Source organism: Mixophyes fleayi, chromosome 9 (genome assembly GCF_038048845.1).
Source record: "Mixophyes fleayi isolate aMixFle1 chromosome 9, aMixFle1.hap1, whole genome shotgun sequence".
Lineage (NCBI taxonomy): Eukaryota > Metazoa > Chordata > Amphibia > Anura > Limnodynastidae > Mixophyes > Mixophyes fleayi.
The window spans coordinates 36,159,698-36,178,717 of record NC_134410.1 but is presented as its reverse complement, the minus strand read 5'-3'; the positions used below and the strand labels follow the sequence as shown (position 1 = coordinate 36,178,717).

General features: G+C 42.4%; 1 protein-coding gene across 1 annotated transcript in view; it reads right to left on the bottom strand.

The window, feature by feature from the left end:
- The window catches only part of ADGRG4 (adhesion G protein-coupled receptor G4), a 94,152-nt gene extending 78,392 nt beyond the window's left edge, over positions 1–15,760 (bottom strand). Inside the window, exons 1-3 of the mRNA XM_075187285.1 lie at positions 15,616–15,760; positions 1,601–1,660; positions 223–750 (exon numbers count right to left, since the gene is read on the bottom strand). Coding sequence (XP_075043386.1) covers positions 223–646 — 424 coding nt within the window. The 5' untranslated portion in view covers positions 647–750; positions 1,601–1,660; positions 15,616–15,760. The remainder of the gene's footprint in view (positions 1–222; positions 751–1,600; positions 1,661–15,615) is intronic.
- Positions 15,761–19,020: the final 3,260 nt, after the last annotated feature.

The window sequence follows — 19,020 nt, the reverse complement described above, 5'->3', positions numbered from 1 at the left end:
CCTGCTTTACGTATGCTCTGTGTGCCTCACTGTCCGGCACTGCAGAGCCTTTCAAATCAGCACCAATATTAATATTAATTATGTTTTGACAAACAGTTAATTTGTCTTTAAGTGTTTGGCTTTAGGTCTATGTTTAAGTGTTAACAGCCCAAGCAGTAGGTTATACTATCATTGAACACAACCCCCAGTTACAATGCAGTGTATTTTACAGAGGGAACTTACCTGTAGATGTTGGTAGAGGTGGTTTGGGTGGAGATGAAGTCTTACTGAAGTCTGTAGAAGTAGTAGCTGGTAATAGTGAAGATGTTCTCACAATAGCTAATGATGACGTTTCCTCTTGTGTGCTGTTGGCATCAGTTGTCTCTTGCTTTTGTACTGTTGTATGGTTTATCCAGGGTGAGAATGGCGCAGAAGGTGGGGTTTTCAATGTTGGTGGAATATGATGGGATAAGGACGTATTAGGGGTTGTAGATGCATTATTGGCAGTTGGTAATATGATGCTGGAATTAGCTGTTAGAACATCTCCATGTAATGCCCCTGTTGAAGAGGCTTCAGTAGAAGCATTTGATACTACTGTCTGGATTGTCACCACAGGTTCAGGGGGCTGAGTAGATGGTGTATTGTTTGGTATATTAGCACCAGTCATACTCTGCTGACTTCTTGTTGTGGAGAAAATCCTTGGTGTGGTTGTTACAGTAGAAACACTTGTAGTGGCAGCTGGTGCTGCAGTGCTGGTAGATATTAATGTGGCTGAAAACAAAACACATTTTTACTAATAGTAACTGATTTTAATAATAACATGATAGTTACATAAAGACTATAAGTGGGTATTCACACCCACGCAATGTGCCATACAGTGCCTTTGGAACACTACATAGCACATGTGATGTTCGAGCATCGTAGGACCTCTTATTGAGCACAGCTGGACATCACTGTGATGTCCGGAGACTCAACACAGAGAGTTGAATTCTCCTCTGAGTCCAGCTCTAGATCCTCTCCCACATTTGCATACAGACAGGATACACATTCTCAATCATTGTTAATTTATGCAGAAAAATAGTGACATTTGTGCATTTTTGGATAAATAAAGCGCTATGGGATTTGCTGGCACTATATAGATAATTGTTGATGATGATGATGATTCTTAACAAAGATGAATACTGTCAGGAAGAAGCATTCCAGAGATTAATATTTAAAAATCAGGCTTTCCAAATGGCATATAGGACAATTATGCTCCTGTCGCATTACAAAAGAACAACAACAAAATGTATGGGTGGTATAAAATACATAGCATAATAGAGAGTAAGCAATGTATTCTTGTCAAAGAGTTTACCTTCCCTGATCTTCAGAACTTTACTTATTTATTTTAATTTTTCTGTATGTTAAGCGGATAATTAATAATGTAAGTAAGTAATAACGGTAGTCACAATAATCTGATTGAAATTGGTGGATAAGCCAGTAAGTGAGGTGTGAAACTTGACATCTTCATCATGGGTGCCAAAACACCTTAGCCTGGCACTGTATTTAGTACTGAAACACAAATAACATTAGCATAATGTTTGACAAGGTGAGCAGAAGGCAATAAGGATATTGTACTTACCTATAGTGGTGGTCAGAGTGGTTGCACCTACTGTGGATGTTTGCTTATTGCTTGCATTGGCTGAAATTATAAAATAAATGAAGTAAACATTGAAGGCTCTAGAACAGGAATATGTAGAAGACTCAGTGACCAATGGAAGAAGAATGTGACATGAATCAAAAATGATTCATCCCCTTTGGAATTTTTCACATTTTATTTTCTTACATCGTGGAATCAACACGGATTTATTCAGGAATTCCTATCACTGATCTACACAAAATAATGTCAAATAATATCTATGGAAAAGAACCCGCAACAGTTTTTCTTAAGTAATTTTAAAATAAACAGATTACAAAGATATAAGTATTCACCCCGTATTTTAATCTTTGGCAGAAACACTTTTCGCTGCAAATACTCATTACAATATTGTTCTGTCAGGTTGGATGGGGAGAATTTGCAAACAGTAAATTTCAAATCATACCACAGATTATTAATGGGTTGGAGGTCTGGGCTTTGATTGGGCACTACAGGACATTGATTATTATGGTGGCATTATATAAATAAAAAATAATGAATAATACATTTTTTTAAAAAAAGTATTTAAGCCATTTAAGTGTGACTTCTGCTGTATGTTTTGGTCACACACAGGACAGGTTTCATTATTATTATCATCTTCATCATAATTTATTTATATAGCGCCACTAATTCTGCAGCTCTTTACAGAGAACTCACTCACATCAGTCCCTGCCCCATAGGAGCTTACAGTCTAAATTCTCTAACATACAGACACCACACGCACACACGCGCACACACACACACGCACACACGCACACACACACGCACACACACACACACACACACACACACACACACACACACACAGAGACAGAGACTAGGGTCAATTTGAGAGCAGCCAATTAAACTACTAGTATGTTATCGAATTGTGGGAGGAAACCGGAGCACCTGGAGGAAACCCATGCAAACACGGGGAGAACATACAAACTCCACACAGACAAGGCCATGGTTGGGAATCGAATCGAACTCATGACCTCAGTGCTGTGAGGCAGAAGTGCTAACCAGTTTTCCTCCAAATGTGTCTATATCTTGCCCCATCCGTTGTATCCTGTATTAGTACTTAGCTAATGATGAAGTATTCCAATATCTGAAGCATACTCAGGACATGACGCTCCCTCGCAACACTTCATGGTAGGGATAGTGTTTTTGGAATATTGCACAATGTTAGGCTTGTGGCAAACATAGTGCCATAGTGTTCAGGCCAAAAACTTTAATCTTGTCTCATTTAACATAGAATTATGTTTCACTTGGCATGTGGCTCTCCCATATGATTTATGACAAAAAAAAAAATCTTCTTGCCACAACACCATAAAGCCCAGATTTCTGAAGTGCCTGGGCTGTTGTTGGATATGGACAGTTTCTCCCATCTCTGCCATGAAAGAGTGCAACACTTGTCAGTGTAGCCATAGTCCTCTTAGTATCCTGCCTTCTCACTTGGGTGCTCAGTTTTATCATAATGCAATATTCTCTTTATTTCTTTATGATGGGAAATACTTGAAGTGTTTTCAACACAGGATTCACGTTGAACGCTCTGAACCTCATTCATGGTACACGCTGGAAGCACTACAAAAAACATTTTGGTTTTACAAAGGTAAGCCCAGATGGTCCACTCAGTGCACACACAGCTGCATGTATACTCTCCTCTCTCAGGAGACCCCTCAACAATCTATACGTGTGCCTATTTGCGGAGAGGCTGAAATATAGGTAGAGGTGCACTATGTGGAAATGTTAACATCACATCAAAGGTCCAAACTATTACCACTTTAGAACCACACCTTTCATTAAATAAACATTTTCTGTTTTTATCCTAAAATACTACCTAGTAAACCTTACTCATAGCTCATGTTAATCAGCAGAATGAGGGGACGTTGGGGCTGCCTTTATTTCATGTGGTACTTTTACGTAAGTTTTTTTTACATTAGGCATAATGCATCCCACTAAAATTCCAGCTCAAAGCTGGTGAAAAACCAAGTCATTTTGTTGAGTGGAAATAGCTGTGCGCTCTTCTCAGCCACAAATGCCCCTAAAGATGTACCTCTTTCTCTCATTTCAGTAATGTTGCCCCGTAAGATGAAATCTCATTCTGCACTTCTCATAGTTTGCAAGGAAAACCCTGACTCAGACCAACTCCTCCAATCATCCAGTTCAACAACTAATGTTTGTTTTGTAGTTTCGTTATGTTGCTAATAAAGTTTTCTTTAATAAAAAAAAAAAAAAAGGTATGCGCAAGCAAATATACACAAAGGTCAAAACAACCCAAACTACTATATCTTAGCATAGATGATGAGCAAATTGTGCAGATATACAAATTTGAAACTACAAAATAAATGTGGAAGGAGCTACAGAAAGTGTAATAAAGTAAAATCTCAGTAATACTTTGTATTTAATCGGAAAACAATATCAAACTACGCTAATTAAGAGCCAGTATATACAGGACTACCTTTGGTAAAGCGTGCAAGCAATGTTTTAAACGCAAGATTGGGGTATACTATATTAAGCATGCAAGATTGGGGTACACTATACTAAACACGCAAGATTGGGGTATACTATACTATATAATATTTTATAATATTTTGAAACCTGGGTAGCTAAAGGTCAGCAGCCAGGTTTGGAAAGCTAGAATGAATCAGCTGAAGACACAAAATAATTCTCACAAAATACTATAAAAATGCATGGCAACACTTATTAGACTATTATTGAAGCTGCCTTTAACACCAGCATGCATAGCGTATTGGCTCCGAAACCATAAGTGTGACAGGATGGACCACCTATGCCACCCGTCTTTTGTTGCTGGGAGCCGGCTGGGCTTACTTTACCACCGTTCCCTTTCTTTATCCAAAATCTGCCCCCCCCTGTCACATTAGGAGGAGCCTGCTGCTACCACTAGGCTCCTACACCAGCACCTAGAACCAATTCTTTCTGGGTAACTCTCGCTGCTAGGGTACCCCCTTGCTGGTACACCTGGGCTGGTATACCTGACCTCTTGCCTTCAGATCAGGGTTGCTGTGGATGGTTCTCCCCTGGCCTATCACGCTGATAGAGCTGCAGGTAGCGGGCAAAATGTTGGTACTGGAATGCTGGGTCCACCTCAGAACAACTAGAAAATGGATTAGATTTGGGTCTAATCTGCAGATCACAGAAATTTACAGCAGGGTAAGTAGTCATCAAAGCAGGTTCTTGAAGCAAAATATGGTTTATTAGCTCAAGTAGTCCTAACAAGGACAGTTCACAGTCACTAGTTGAAGGTACTAGTGACACCCAGAAAGGTACAGATGGTATGATACATTACTTTTTATACACATTCTGACCCACATGTCAGCAGGGGATAACACTGCCCTCTGATCCGCCCCAACACGTCTGAGTTATTTTTAGTATCAGGATGCAATATGTTTCCCCAAAACATGGATTTACATGCAATGCAAAGTTAACAATATTTACACTACTCCTGTCACGGGCACTAGGAGTCTTTACCCAGGGATCACCAGATGGTAGGCTTACCAGAGCAATGTAGATGGTAATAGGGTACTCTGGTAGCTGGGTGATCACGGAACATGAAATGATGGCCGATGAGATGCTCAGGAAAGTCTATGACTAGCAACACTGGTAATAATGAGGTAATGATACACAAGGAACTGTATGGACAAGGGCACGTGAAGGTAGTCAGTGGTCTGCGATAGCAAGTTGTACCACTGCTATAGTGAGGTGGAATGTCCAACAGAAACAAGGAGGTGATGAGAGTCAGCGGTCTGCGGGTAGCAAGTTGTACCGCTGTCTGAGTGAAGGAATGGAATCCAAGTGGAGGTATCCAGGTAGTCAGTGGTCTGCGGTAGCAAGTTGTACCACTGCTCTGTGAGAGGATAATGGAACAGGTGATACCGGAAACAGGGATCAGTGGTCTGACATCAGCAAGTTGTACCACTGCATATATATGTGAGGAGGTGCACGGGGAAAGACTGCAACACAGGATATACACAGGCACCTTATACACGATCCACAGTAATATGCACAATATAGGTATATATATATGTAAATGACTGATCAGGTCTGCAATCTAGAAAGTCTCTTGAAGTAGTCCAGCACAATGATAACACAGTCAATGATGGCAATAGACTCAGCGGATAGCAGACTCCAGAGAGAACCAAACACAGTCCAGCAAGATATGCAATACACAGCACAGTCAATGAGAAGTATGCATACCGTGGTTCAGCAGTAGCAGTCAGATGGGATTGCAGCGGTACCTGAGCGGCTGGAGACCGACTGGATAGGAAGTCCCTGGATAGGAGAAGCAGCGGTCTAGCAGGTGCAGCGCACAGGTGAGTAGACCGACAGGGACACGAATCCACAGGAGTCAGCAACACGTGGAACTGGACTCATAGGAAACCCAGGAGAATGGAGATGATCCAGCAGAGGGTAGTAGAAGGGATACAAATCCAATGCTGACCGGAGGGTAGAGGCCAGTGGAACACGTGAAGGCGTGGAGAGTGGATCAGCAGGAGATGGACGATAGCGCTGACCACAGCGGCAGGACTCAGCGGCACACGGAGGTAACCAATAGCAACCACAGGAACCAACAGCGATGGGAAACAGGAGTGCAGCGCAGGGCCGGAGCTGTAGATCACGAAGTGTAGCAGATGGTAATGAAAAGCGGCAGTCTCGAGGAAGTCACAGCAAAGATAAGATGAGAGTGTAGTGCACGGAGGCAGCGGATAGTAATCAGCTGGCCGTCACGATGTTGAACACAGGCGAGTTGCAAGCAGGAGACTGTAGTGCACAGAGGCAGCGGATAGTAGTCAGCTGGCAGTCACGATGTTAAACACAGGCGAGTTGCAAGCAGGAGACTGTAGTGCACAGAGGCAGCGGATAGTAGTCAGCTGGCAGTCACGATGTTGAACACAGGCGAGTTGCAAGCAGGAGACTGTAGTGCACAGAGGCAGCGGATAGAAATCAGCAAACAGACTTGATGAGAAGCAGGTGAGTGAGGTAAAAGCTGGAGTGCACGGAGGCAGAGGATAGCAATGAGCAAACAGTCACATTGATATAAAATAACGTTGAAGTGGTGTAGAAGACTGTAGTGCACGGAGGCAGCGGATGGGAATCAGCAAACAGTCATGATGATAAAGTTGATGGTAGAAGTGGTATGGAACCACCGTAGTAGAAGTGGTTTGGAAACCACAGGAATCAGCAGCACTGAATACACAAGTAATACAGGAACACCTTCAGAGACTCATGAGGAATGAGACTCCAAGATCAGGCAACGTGGTAGTGACCACAGGTGCTTAATATAGGGAGGTTGCCTGATCTGCCAATTAAGTTAAAGGGGTATACACTGAAGTATAGAAAAGGGCTGCGCATGCGCAGACCCTCAGGATGGTGGACGGCCACGGTTCCTAAATGTCCGGGAAGAGGCACTCACGGTCCGGTGAGTGACAGTACCCCCCCTTTTAAAGGTGGGCACAGAACGCCTGGAACCGGGCTTGTCCGGATTTTTGGAGTAAAACTTCTTCAAAAGGGCAGGAGCATTAAGATCTTCAGCTTTGATCCAAGAGCGCTCCTCAGGACCAAAGCCCTTCCAATGAACGAGGAAGTGGAGGACTCCTCGCGAAATTTTTGCATCTAGTACCTCGGTAATCTCAAAATCCTCCTCCTGATGGACTTGAACTGGCTGCGGAGCTGAGGGAGGAGTTGAAAAACGGTTGATAATAAGAGGTTTGAGCAAAGATACATGGAAGGCATTAGAAATCCGAAGACTCTTAGGAAGAAGGAGTTTCACACATACTGGATTGATAACTTGAATGATCCTATATGGACCAATAAAACGAGGGGCGAATTTCATGGATGGAACCTTCAAACGAATATTTTTTGTGGATAACCAGACACGATCTCCAATTTTTAGTGGTGGAATAGCCCGCCTCTTCTTATCAGCGAAAGATTTATATTTGACAGATGTCTTCTTCAAACAGGTTCTAACCTGAGACCAGATATTTTTAAAGGTCTGACAAACAGTCTCCACCGCAGGAACTTGGGTGGGCGGGAGGGCAGGAAATTCCGGAAAAGACGGATGGTGACCGTAGACCACAAAGAATGGAGTTTTGGATGATGACTCATGGTACATGTTGTTATGGGCGAACTCAGCCCAAGGGAGTAACTCTACCCAGTTGTCTTGATTGGCTGATGAAAATATCCTTATAAAAGTCTCAAGATCTTGATTGACACGTTCGGTTTGTCCATTGGATTGTGGATGGTAAGAAGATGAGAGTGCTAATCGTATGCCCAAGGTTTTACAAAGGGCTCGCCAGAATCTGGACACGAATTGTACTCCTCTATCAGACACAATCTCAGATGGACATCCATGGATACGGAAGATCTCTTTAATGAAATGTTCAGCCAGGATAGACGAGGAAGGCAAACCAGACAGAGGGATGAAATGAGCCATCTTCGAAAATCTGTCCACTACGACCCAAATAGTGTTATGGTTCTTACTAGGTGGTAAGTCAGTAACGAAATCCATACTAATATGGGTCCATGGTTTGGACGGAATGGGTAGTGGTCGCAGCAACCCTGCTGGGGTTCTGCGGGAGGATTTGAATTGCGAACATAATTCACAGGAAGCAATGAACTCTTTGACGTCTCTCCTCATTGAAGGCCACCAGTAACTTCGAGAGAGGATCTCAAAAGTCTTGTGTTCACCGGCGTGTCCAGAAAAACGAGAGGCATGGAACCACGAAAGGATTTTCCTCCTTAGAGTAGGAGGCACGAGGGTCTTCCCAAATGGTAGCGTTTTGGTGGATGAAGCAGCCAGTGAGATACATTTGGGGTCTAGAATGGTATGGTTGGAAACCTCTTCTATATCAGAGGACGTAGCAAAGGCTCTAGATAAGGCATCAGCTTTTTTGTTCTTGGCAGCTGGTTTGAAGGTAATTATTAATTCAAAACGGGAAAAGAAAAGAGACCATCTTGCTTGACGAGGGTTCAAGCATTGGGCAGACTGGAGATATGACAAGTTCTTATGATCCGTGAAGATCGTCACCGGATGGCGAGCTCCCTCCAACAAGTATCTCCATTCCTCTAATGCGGCTTTGATAGCCAGTAATTCCTTGTCTCCGATGGTATAATTCTTCTCTGCGGGTAGGAGACCCCGAGAATAGAAGGCACAAGGGTGGAATTTTTGCTGTTCCGAGCGTTGGGAGAGAATAGCTCCTAAGCCCACATTAGAGGCATCTACTTCTAGGAAAAAAGGGAGTGTCACATCAGGCTGACGAAGGATTGGAGCCGAAGAGAAGGACTCTTTTAATGTTTGAAAGGCTTGAATAGCCTCAGTAGACCATTGCTTAGGATTAGCCCCTTTACGAGTCAGGGCCACAATAGGAGATGCAATGGAAGAAAAGTCTTGAATGAAGCGTCTATAGTAATTGGCAAAACCTAAAAAACGCTGGATGGCACGAAGAGTAGTTGGCTGGGGCCAATGTAGTACAGCATTTACTTTGTCAGGATCCATCTTCAGACCAACTCCGGAAACAATATACCCCAAGAATGGAATCTGGGGTAATTCGAATGAACATTTTTCTAATTTACAGAACAATGAATTTTTCCGTAGCCTGGAGAGGACTTCTGCCACATGTTGGTGGTGAGAAGGCAGGTCCTGTGAAAAAATCAATATGTCGTCCAGGTAGACGACGACACATACATATAATAAGTCCCGAAAAATCTCATTGATGAAGCCCTGAAAAACAGCGGGGGCATTACATAGCCCGAAAGGCATTACCAGATATTCGTAATGCCCGTCTCTGGTGTTAAACGCCGTCTTCCATTCGTCACCGGAACGGATTCTGATTAAATTGTAAGCACCACGAAGATCCAACTTAGTAAAAATACGGGCTCCCTTAATGCGGTCAAATAGCTCAGTGATCAACGGAATGGGATACCGGTTCTTGATAGTAATGGCATTGAGTCCACGAAAATCTATACAAGGGCGTAATGATCCATCCTTCTTTTTGACAAAGAAGAACCCAGCTCCAGCGGGCGAGGTGGAAGGTCGAATGAACCCACGCTGGAGGTTCTCCCGTATATATTCAGATGTAGCTTGAGTTTCAGGTAACGAGAGTGGATAGACCCGGCCTCTGGGAGGAGTCTTGCCAGGAAGAAGATCAATCGGACAATCCCAAGAACGATGAGGAGGAAGACGTTCAGACTGAGCTTTATCAAAAACATCGGTAAATGAAGCATATTGAGGAGGGAGTCCCGGTGAAATAGCTGAAATGGAAGCCTGCTGTACCTTGAGAGGAATGACTTGGGAAAGGCAATGATGGTGACATTCAGGCCCCCAAGACGTGACTTGAGGGGTGCGCCAGTCAATCTGGGGAGAGTGACACTGAAGCCATGGAAGGCCTAGGACAATCGGACTTGTCGTAACAGGAAGAATTAAAAACGATATCTCTTCATGATGCAGAGCACCAATCTGAAGGGTTACTGGAGACGTACTCTGGGTGATGAGACCGTTGATGAGACGTGATCCATCGATAGCCGTCACAGTAATGGGAGTTTTTAAGGTAATCATTGGTAGAGACCATTGATTAACTAACGATTTGGAAATAAAATTTCCTGCTGCTCCGGAATCAATCAATGCCTGTGACTCAAAGGTCTTGGTAGCAAAGGAAATAGTCACATCAAAAGCGCAGACTTTAGATTTCATAGACGATGGAGAGGACTCCAGGGACCCTAACTTCACCTCTCCAGAACTAGTTAGGGCCTGGCATTTCCCGATCTCTTAGGGCAGGAGCTGAGGACATGAGTGGAATCAGCACAATAGATACAGAGTCTATTCTTGACTCTTCGTTTCCTCTCCTCAGAAGATAACTTGGAACGTCCAATCTCCATGGGAATCACAGCGGGTGACACTGGACGAAATTGAGGGTTAGAGCGAAAAGGTGCTTTAGCAGAAGTCGTTTTCTCAGCCTCTCTTTCACGAAATCTCATATCAACACGATGGCATAGAGAGATCAAATCTTCAAGTGACGAAGGAAGCTCTTGGGTAGTCAGTGCATCTTTAATTTTATCGGAAAGCCCCTGCCAGAAGGCGGCAACTAGGGCTTCAGTGTTCCACTGAAGTTCAGAGGCTAAGATCCTAAATTGAATGACGTACTGGCCTACAGTATGAGATCCTTGTCGCAGACGGAGGATGCTGGAAGCAGCGGAGGTCACACGACCTGGTTCATCGAACACACTTCGGAATGTAGAAACGAATTTGGCACTATCTTGTAATATTGGATCGTTCCTCTCCCACAGAGGGGAGGCCCAAGCCAGGGCTTGTCCTGAAAACAAAGAGATAAGATAGGCCACTCTGGAACGATGGGTAGAAAAATTTTGAGGTTGGAGCTCAAAATGGACTGAACATTGGTTAAGGAAACCCCTACAAGTTTTGGGGTCTCCATCGTACTTTGACGGAGTAGGCAGGTGAAGCGTGGAAGCTATAGACACCTGGGATGGCAATGGGGAAACGGAGGAAAGCACAGGAGCTTCAGTAGTAGCTGTCACAGTCTGTCCAGATGTACCTTGGGAGGTTAATGACTGATAACACTGAAGTAACAGCTGTTGGCGGGCATCCTGTTGCTCCACACGGCTAACCAGATGTTGCAGCATCTCTTTGGCGGTAGGTTCCACATCTGGGTCTGTCATGGCCTGATCTTACTGTCACGGGCACTAGGAGTCTTTACCCAGGGATCACCAGATGGTAGGCTTACCAGAGCAATGTAGATGGTAATAGGGTACTCTGGTAGCTGGGTGATCACGGAACATGAAATGATGGCCGATGAGATGCTCAGGAAAGTCTATGACTAGCAACACTGGTAATAATGAGGTAATGATACACAAGGAACTGTATGGACAAGGGCACGTGAAGGTAGTCAGTGGTCTGCGATAGCAAGTTGTACCACTGCTATAGTGAGGTGGAATGTCCAACAGAAACAAGGAGGTGATGAGAGTCAGCGGTCTGCGGGTAGCAAGTTGTACCGCTGTCTGAGTGAAGGAATGGAATCCAAGTGGAGGTATCCAGGTAGTCAGTGGTCTGCGGTAGCAAGTTGTACCACTGCTCTGTGAGAGGATAATGGAACAGGTGATACCGGAAACAGGGATCAGTGGTCTGACATCAGCAAGTTGTACCACTGCATATATATGTGAGGAGGTGCACGGGGAAAGACTGCAACACAGGATATACACAGGCACCTTATACACGATCCACAGTAATATGCACAATATAGGTATATATATATGTAAATGACTGATCAGGTCTGCAATCTAGAAAGTCTCTTGAAGTAGTCCAGCACAATGATAACACAGTCAATGATGGCAATAGACTCAGCGGATAGCAGACTCCAGAGAGAACCAAACACAGTCCAGCAAGATATGCAATACACAGCACAGTCAATGAGAAGTATGCATACCGTGGTTCAGCAGTAGCAGTCAGATGGGATTGCAGCGGTACCTGAGCGGCTGGAGACCGACTGGATAGGAAGTCCCTGGATAGGAGAAGCAGCGGTCTAGCAGGTGCAGCGCACAGGTGAGTAGACCGACAGGGACACGAATCCACAGGAGTCAGCAACACGTGGAACTGGACTCATAGGAAACCCAGGAGAATGGAGATGATCCAGCAGAGGGTAGTAGAAGGGATACAAATCCAATGCTGACCGGAGGGTAGAGGCCAGTGGAACACGTGAAGGCGTGGAGAGTGGATCAGCAGGAGATGGACGATAGCGCTGACCACAGCGGCAGGACTCAGCGGCACACGGAGGTAACCAATAGCAACCACAGGAACCAACAGCGATGGGAAACAGGAGTGCAGCGCAGGGCCGGAGCTGTAGATCACGAAGTGTAGCAGATGGTAATGAAAAGCGGCAGTCTCGAGGAAGTCACAGCAAAGATAAGATGAGAGTGTAGTGCACGGAGGCAGCGGATAGTAATCAGCTGGCCGTCACGATGTTGAACACAGGCGAGTTGCAAGCAGGAGACTGTAGTGCACAGAGGCAGCGGATAGTAGTCAGCTGGCAGTCACGATGTTAAACACAGGCGAGTTGCAAGCAGGAGACTGTAGTGCACAGAGGCAGCGGATAGTAGTCAGCTGGCAGTCACGATGTTGAACACAGGCGAGTTGCAAGCAGGAGACTGTAGTGCACAGAGGCAGCGGATAGAAATCAGCAAACAGACTTGATGAGAAGCAGGTGAGTGAGGTAAAAGCTGGAGTGCACGGAGGCAGAGGATAGCAATGAGCAAACAGTCACATTGATATAAAATAACGTTGAAGTGGTGTAGAAGACTGTAGTGCACGGAGGCAGCGGATGGGAATCAGCAAACAGTCATGATGATAAAGTTGATGGTAGAAGTGGTATGGAACCACCGTAGTAGAAGTGGTTTGGAAACCACAGGAATCAGCAGCACTGAATACACAAGTAATACAGGAACACCTTCAGAGACTCATGAGGAATGAGACTCCAAGATCAGGCAACGTGGTAGTGACCACAGGTGCTTAATATAGGGAGGTTGCCTGATCTGCCAATTAAGTTAAAGGGGTATACACTGAAGTATAGAAAAGGGCTGCGCATGCGCAGACCCTCAGGATGGTGGACGGCCACGGTTCCTAAATGTCCGGGAAGAGGCACTCACGGTCCGGTGAGTGACAACTCCGTTATATGCTTAAACTTGCTGCTTGCATTATCTGAGATACAGCCACACCAGACAGGAAGGCAGCGGCCCCCTGTTGTGTATACAGGCTCACAGACATATTGGTCACTTCACATGAATAGGTCTCATTGACATGAGTTTACCTGTCTCTTGCCAGTTTCAAAAACACATCTACTCCACTTGGAAATTCCCAAAGAAAAGTTAAAACCCCAAACAAGACATTTCCATACAAAACACATCCCAATGTAACACGATAAGTGCATTTGCAATTATATTTATTGGCGCTTGCACCACTAATTGAAATACATTTCTACAATAAATTATTTCTACATGATCCAGCCACAAATAAGTTATTTATAAGTAATCCTTACCCTAGCGTATGGACATTATATGACTTCAGAAGGTATAGGAGAAGATTACCTTCACTGCCCATTGTTTCCTACAGTCACCAAACAGACACCAGTAAATAATGTACTATATGTACCAAGTTTTCAAAGCATCCTATTGTCAGTAAAGAGCTCACAAGTAAGGCAATGTTGTGGCATTCTAGGATGACAGCTGCATAATTACAGGAGAGAGTAACACTCTTGCAGAAGGAAAAATCTCTGATATACTATACCAGCTAAAGTGCAAAGAAGCGGTCAACAGCATCCATATGTGGCACAAATAACTAAGACATAAGAACCCCTAAGCAATAAGGAAATAACTAAAAAGAAGCTCACTTACAGTATTAAGACCAATCAGTGCAGGCAGATGATAAAATTCAATAGTTGCTTGAAAGGGAAAATGACAAAGAAATCCTTTCTAAAAGATAGCAGTATCAGACCTCAACAGCATCTAGACTTGATACACACGAACATGAGTGGACCAATGAGCTTTGAGACCCCAGGAATAAAGAAGTATTATCTCATGTTCATTGATGGTCAGTCAAGATACACAATAAGAATATTATCTAACTGCTGCACAGCAGGGATGAAGTATTAGAGAAACTTATTGGGGCATATTCAATTGTCCGAAAGTCCCGCAGCGTAAAAACTACTACCGTTATTACGGTAGTAGTTAGCTGGATTTCAGCGCGCGGCTCAGTGAGCTGCAAGCTGAAATCCAGCGAGAAAATTACCGTATTAACAGTTTTTCTGCGCACTATTACCGTAATAACAGTAATAGTGCGCTGACCACGGGATTTTCGGCGTTTCCGCCGACAATTGAATACGCCCCATAGAATATTTTGCTCAAAAAAACATCAAGTTTGGTAAGATGCCAAAAACACTATGTGCAGATATAATGGGACAGAATACAAGTAGCAAGACACAAGGTATCTTGCAAAAGAACAGACTAGTATACCATGCGACCCTGGAAAAAATGCTAGAGCTGAGAAGAATCACCTTACTCTTAGTGAAAACAGTAAGGTTACAAAGAAAATTCCATATGAACAGTGAAAGATAAAGAATCCTGAGCTGCAGCATATTAGAATATTTGAAAGCAAGGCCTATGTACATGTTCCAAAAGAAAACAGTGACAAATGATGAGGAATTCTGGTAGGCTACAGAAAAAGTTTAAAAGGATACAGAATTATGCAGCAAGACACCAAAAAGTAAACACTTGGCAGTTGTGGTGATTAATGGAGCAGCCCTGGATTAGAAATAGCTCTCACATAAGTAGTTGGTGATAAGTGTATTGCTGCAGTGTAAGAAGCTTTATTTGCAGTATTTGTTCTATAATAAAAACATCTGCATATCAACACATCTGGACAATGTCCTGTGCTAACAGGAACCCGCAGTGTGTGCTGTAAGACATTTTCATTCAATTTTTTTCTGCTTTTCTATTCAGTGCTGGCTCAGAGCTAGAATACTAATATGGGCACAGTATTGGTATAATGTGTGGCAGCAAAGTACTGTCATAATAGGTGGGGGGGCAAAGTACTGGTAAATATACAAGCTACTTAATCAAATACTTTCATTCTTAAATTGATTCAATTCAATATTATATATTCTATTCAAATACATATTAGAAAGTATAATAATTTAAATATATTTTCTGCATTTATTCTTTTAAATTTGTTTTGTTTTAAATTATTGGAACTCGGATAACACTTTGAATTCCATCGCTATCAATCTGATGATATGCCCGTGGCGCAGGGGCCCATGGCTTATGTATCGCCTGGGTTCAACACTGCAAGAACAATACTGCTTTAGTAGTGCTACATGCATTTGTCTCTGGCTGTAGTGTATGGGAAAAATGTGCATGTTAATGTCAAAACTCTCTTTTATTCAGAGGAACATGTTACTTACCACAGTGCAGCTTCTGATCTTTACTGACTCTTTGGAATTTCCAAGGCTGTGTAGTCCAACTGAGAAGATTTCCTTCAGAACAATCACCCAGCTCATCTTGGGACCTTGCATAGTTCCACAGCTGGAAGTAGTATAAATCTCCAACAAAGTTGTCAGTTACAGTAATTATACTATCATTCCTGGTATGGGTAGCACCTAACACCAGGCTTCCATAGCCTTTAAGCGAAGCATCTTTAGTTGTAGTGTTATAGACATGTGTACCGTTCAAATAAACCACCAGTTGCCTTGTTGAGCGCTTCCACATTAAACACACAGAATGCCACTCGTGTTCTTTTAAAGATTCATCAAATTCATGCTCCTCTCCCAAATGAGATATATGAAGTTTATTGGCCAACAAACCTAAGCCAAGTTCAAGAGGTTGGTTCCCGTTTCCAACACAGTATGAAAATGCTGTCCAAGCCGAAGCACTGCCATCAGGATATAGGTCCAGACACACTGTAAATTCTGATAATGGCGGGAGATTGGTATTGGGCAGTCTTCCAGAGTTCCTTGCTGATAAAATGGTTGCCTTATCATTTGCCAGTAAAGTTGTATCTGCAATAAGGAAAGAAATGGGAAAGGTCTGAGTCTGGTTTAAACCAACACTTTTCTTAACAGTATTAAAAGATGCCCTTCACCTTGCTCCCATAAATTCACTAGTAAGTAGTGGCATTAATCAGGCAATGATAAATTGATTAACTGCCGTCTTATTAATATGGGTTCAGCCTACAAAACGGATGTCTCAAGTGGGTGTAGATGAGGTATCCACTTTAAATGATCTCTAAATTTTAAAATAGAAGTTGACCCACTATGATAATGCATTTCATACTATCCACATATTATGCATAGGCAAAAATACTCATACCACAACAGTGGTCAAGATGAATTTGAAATTTATACGTAAATGACGCACCCAACTTTCTAGGTCAAAGAAAAAACATTTGTGCCAAAGCTATTGGACTCCTGATACCAAGGAGTGTATGGAAAGTCCCCATTTAAGAGTCACTGTTATATAAGTATGTCAATGATTCTCACATTCTCATTGGGTTTTAGTTCACACTATATAGATGGAAACAGAGAAAAGTTTTAGGGCGCATAGAAGTTATGTGATAGTTGTATATCTACAATATCGATCAATATGTGCAATATGGTCAAAAGTGGATTTTATTGACAAAAATAAAAATGAAAATTGCTCTGATCACATGACTCTGCTCACAGTCTCTGCTACCAGACAGTGCTGATCCCCACCAGACTGGCTATCAGAGATTACCCCAGCATGACACTGGATTCAGCACTGTATGGGTATCTTCCAATATAAGGACATCAAAAGAGCTGCATTTGAATTGGTCTACACAATCGGCCCGAGAAACACCTGGGGAACAAATATACACCTATCACATAACTTTTATGAGCACTAGGACCTTTTTCTATCTGTTTCCAACCACCTTGGGAGGGTGGGGACTATCCTCTATTATATTTTAGGTTTTATTTAGTGCTTGCATACCCATCCAGAAGGAAGCGCGGCCCATCCCATTACCACTGTTCTAACACTATATAGATGCCATTTGTTCCATTAATCGGGTATGGTATGTACTGCTTACAAATGTATCCTGGGCCATTCAAAACATCACAGATCTGTCTACTTTTCAATACAGTATTTCAAAGCCAATGTCCTATTGCTGTGAGAAGCAAAGATATATGACATTGTATGTATGTGTACTTAACTTTTTTTTAAATCATTTTATTTCCTGTTTGCCGAACAACAAAAATAAAACAATTGTTATTATTTAACAATAAAAGTGAGAATATTGCATACGGTGAAAACGAAAAAAATTCTCTTGATATTATACAATTGTCAGACATTTTTCACATATTGTTAATACAGATAGGATTAGCGCTCTGAGTAACTCTACTACCTTCGGACACTTGTCTAGAGGGATATCCCCCTCCTTCACCAAATAATATAGACACAGTATAAATAACAGGGGTATGACGCTGCCTCTATTCTTTAACAAATTAATCACATACAATAGTGCAAATAAGTGCAAGAACATCGCTACCTATATGACCCTGGATCTAATCACATATAGTTCATGTTTCTTTTATATGTCACAATGGTTACATTTCCACCAGGTAATTCTGTAGATAGCTGATATAATCAGAATTTTCCAAAATTAGTGTCCCTCTAGTTTACTTGTTCATATGTTAAACACACTTGTTATACATTTATGAAACATATAATCTTACTTCTTTGCAACCAATATAACTTTTAATATTGCCTTCATATCTCGGGAAAGCAATCATTTTTTTCAAATGTCATAATTACATAGAAGCATCTGGAGTGGATCATTCCATAATGTAGTTTTAAATGTTGTATTTATGAACGCTAACACTTTGTTCTAAAACCTAGATACTTTCCTGCGTTTCCGGAGATTACAGTAGAAGCTGCTAATTTTCTTTTTGCATTTTGGACGTGTACTTAGCTCACTATCTACAGAATGCTACCTCTGGGCTTGTTGTTATATGTATGCTCTAGTGTGCTTCTTCATATGTACCTACTGCAATTTTGCTAAGGTCTGTTGTTTCAATATCTTATCATGTTAGCTAATGATAAATGTATTGATTTTCAGGAAATGTAAAACATTTTCTAGAGTATCTGGCGCTGGTCAGTTTAATATTTACTTGACAATTGCCCCTTGGGCAAAATACATATTTGATGAAAGAAATTTTGTTTCATTTCCATTTTAAGAATAGCTTGTAGGAAATCTCTAATTCAAAGGCTGGATTACCCCAAATTTTAGAGTACTCTGGACTTAATTGTCTTGTTTCTTCTTCCTATTTATATAAGAAGATGGGTAAGTTAAGCACAGCCACTGCAGAAAAGGGAGCAAAAGTTCTGATTCTGAATCTTGGTTTGCATAAAAATCATCATTATCGTCATTATCTATTTATTTATATAGCGCCACTAATTCCGCATCGCTGTACAGAGAACTCATTCACATCAGTCCCTGCCCTATTGGTGCTTACAATCTAAATCCCCAAACATACACAGACCAAAAGAGACTAAGGGCAATTTTAGAGCAGCCAATTAACCTACCAGTATGTTTTTGGAGTGTGGGAGGAAATCAGAGCACGCGGAAGAAACCCACGCAAACACGAGTAGAACATAGAAACTCCACACAGATAAAGCCATGGTTGGGGATCTCTGAGATCCATATCAGTCCGGCTGCTTACTGTCAAGAGCCATGTTAGTCTGTGTCTCTAGTTGCAGCCAGAGATATAGGCTGTTTAGACTAAGTAAGACCAGATACACCTACAGATATGTACACTTAAACCAGATAAGTTGTTTTATTCAATTATTGATGC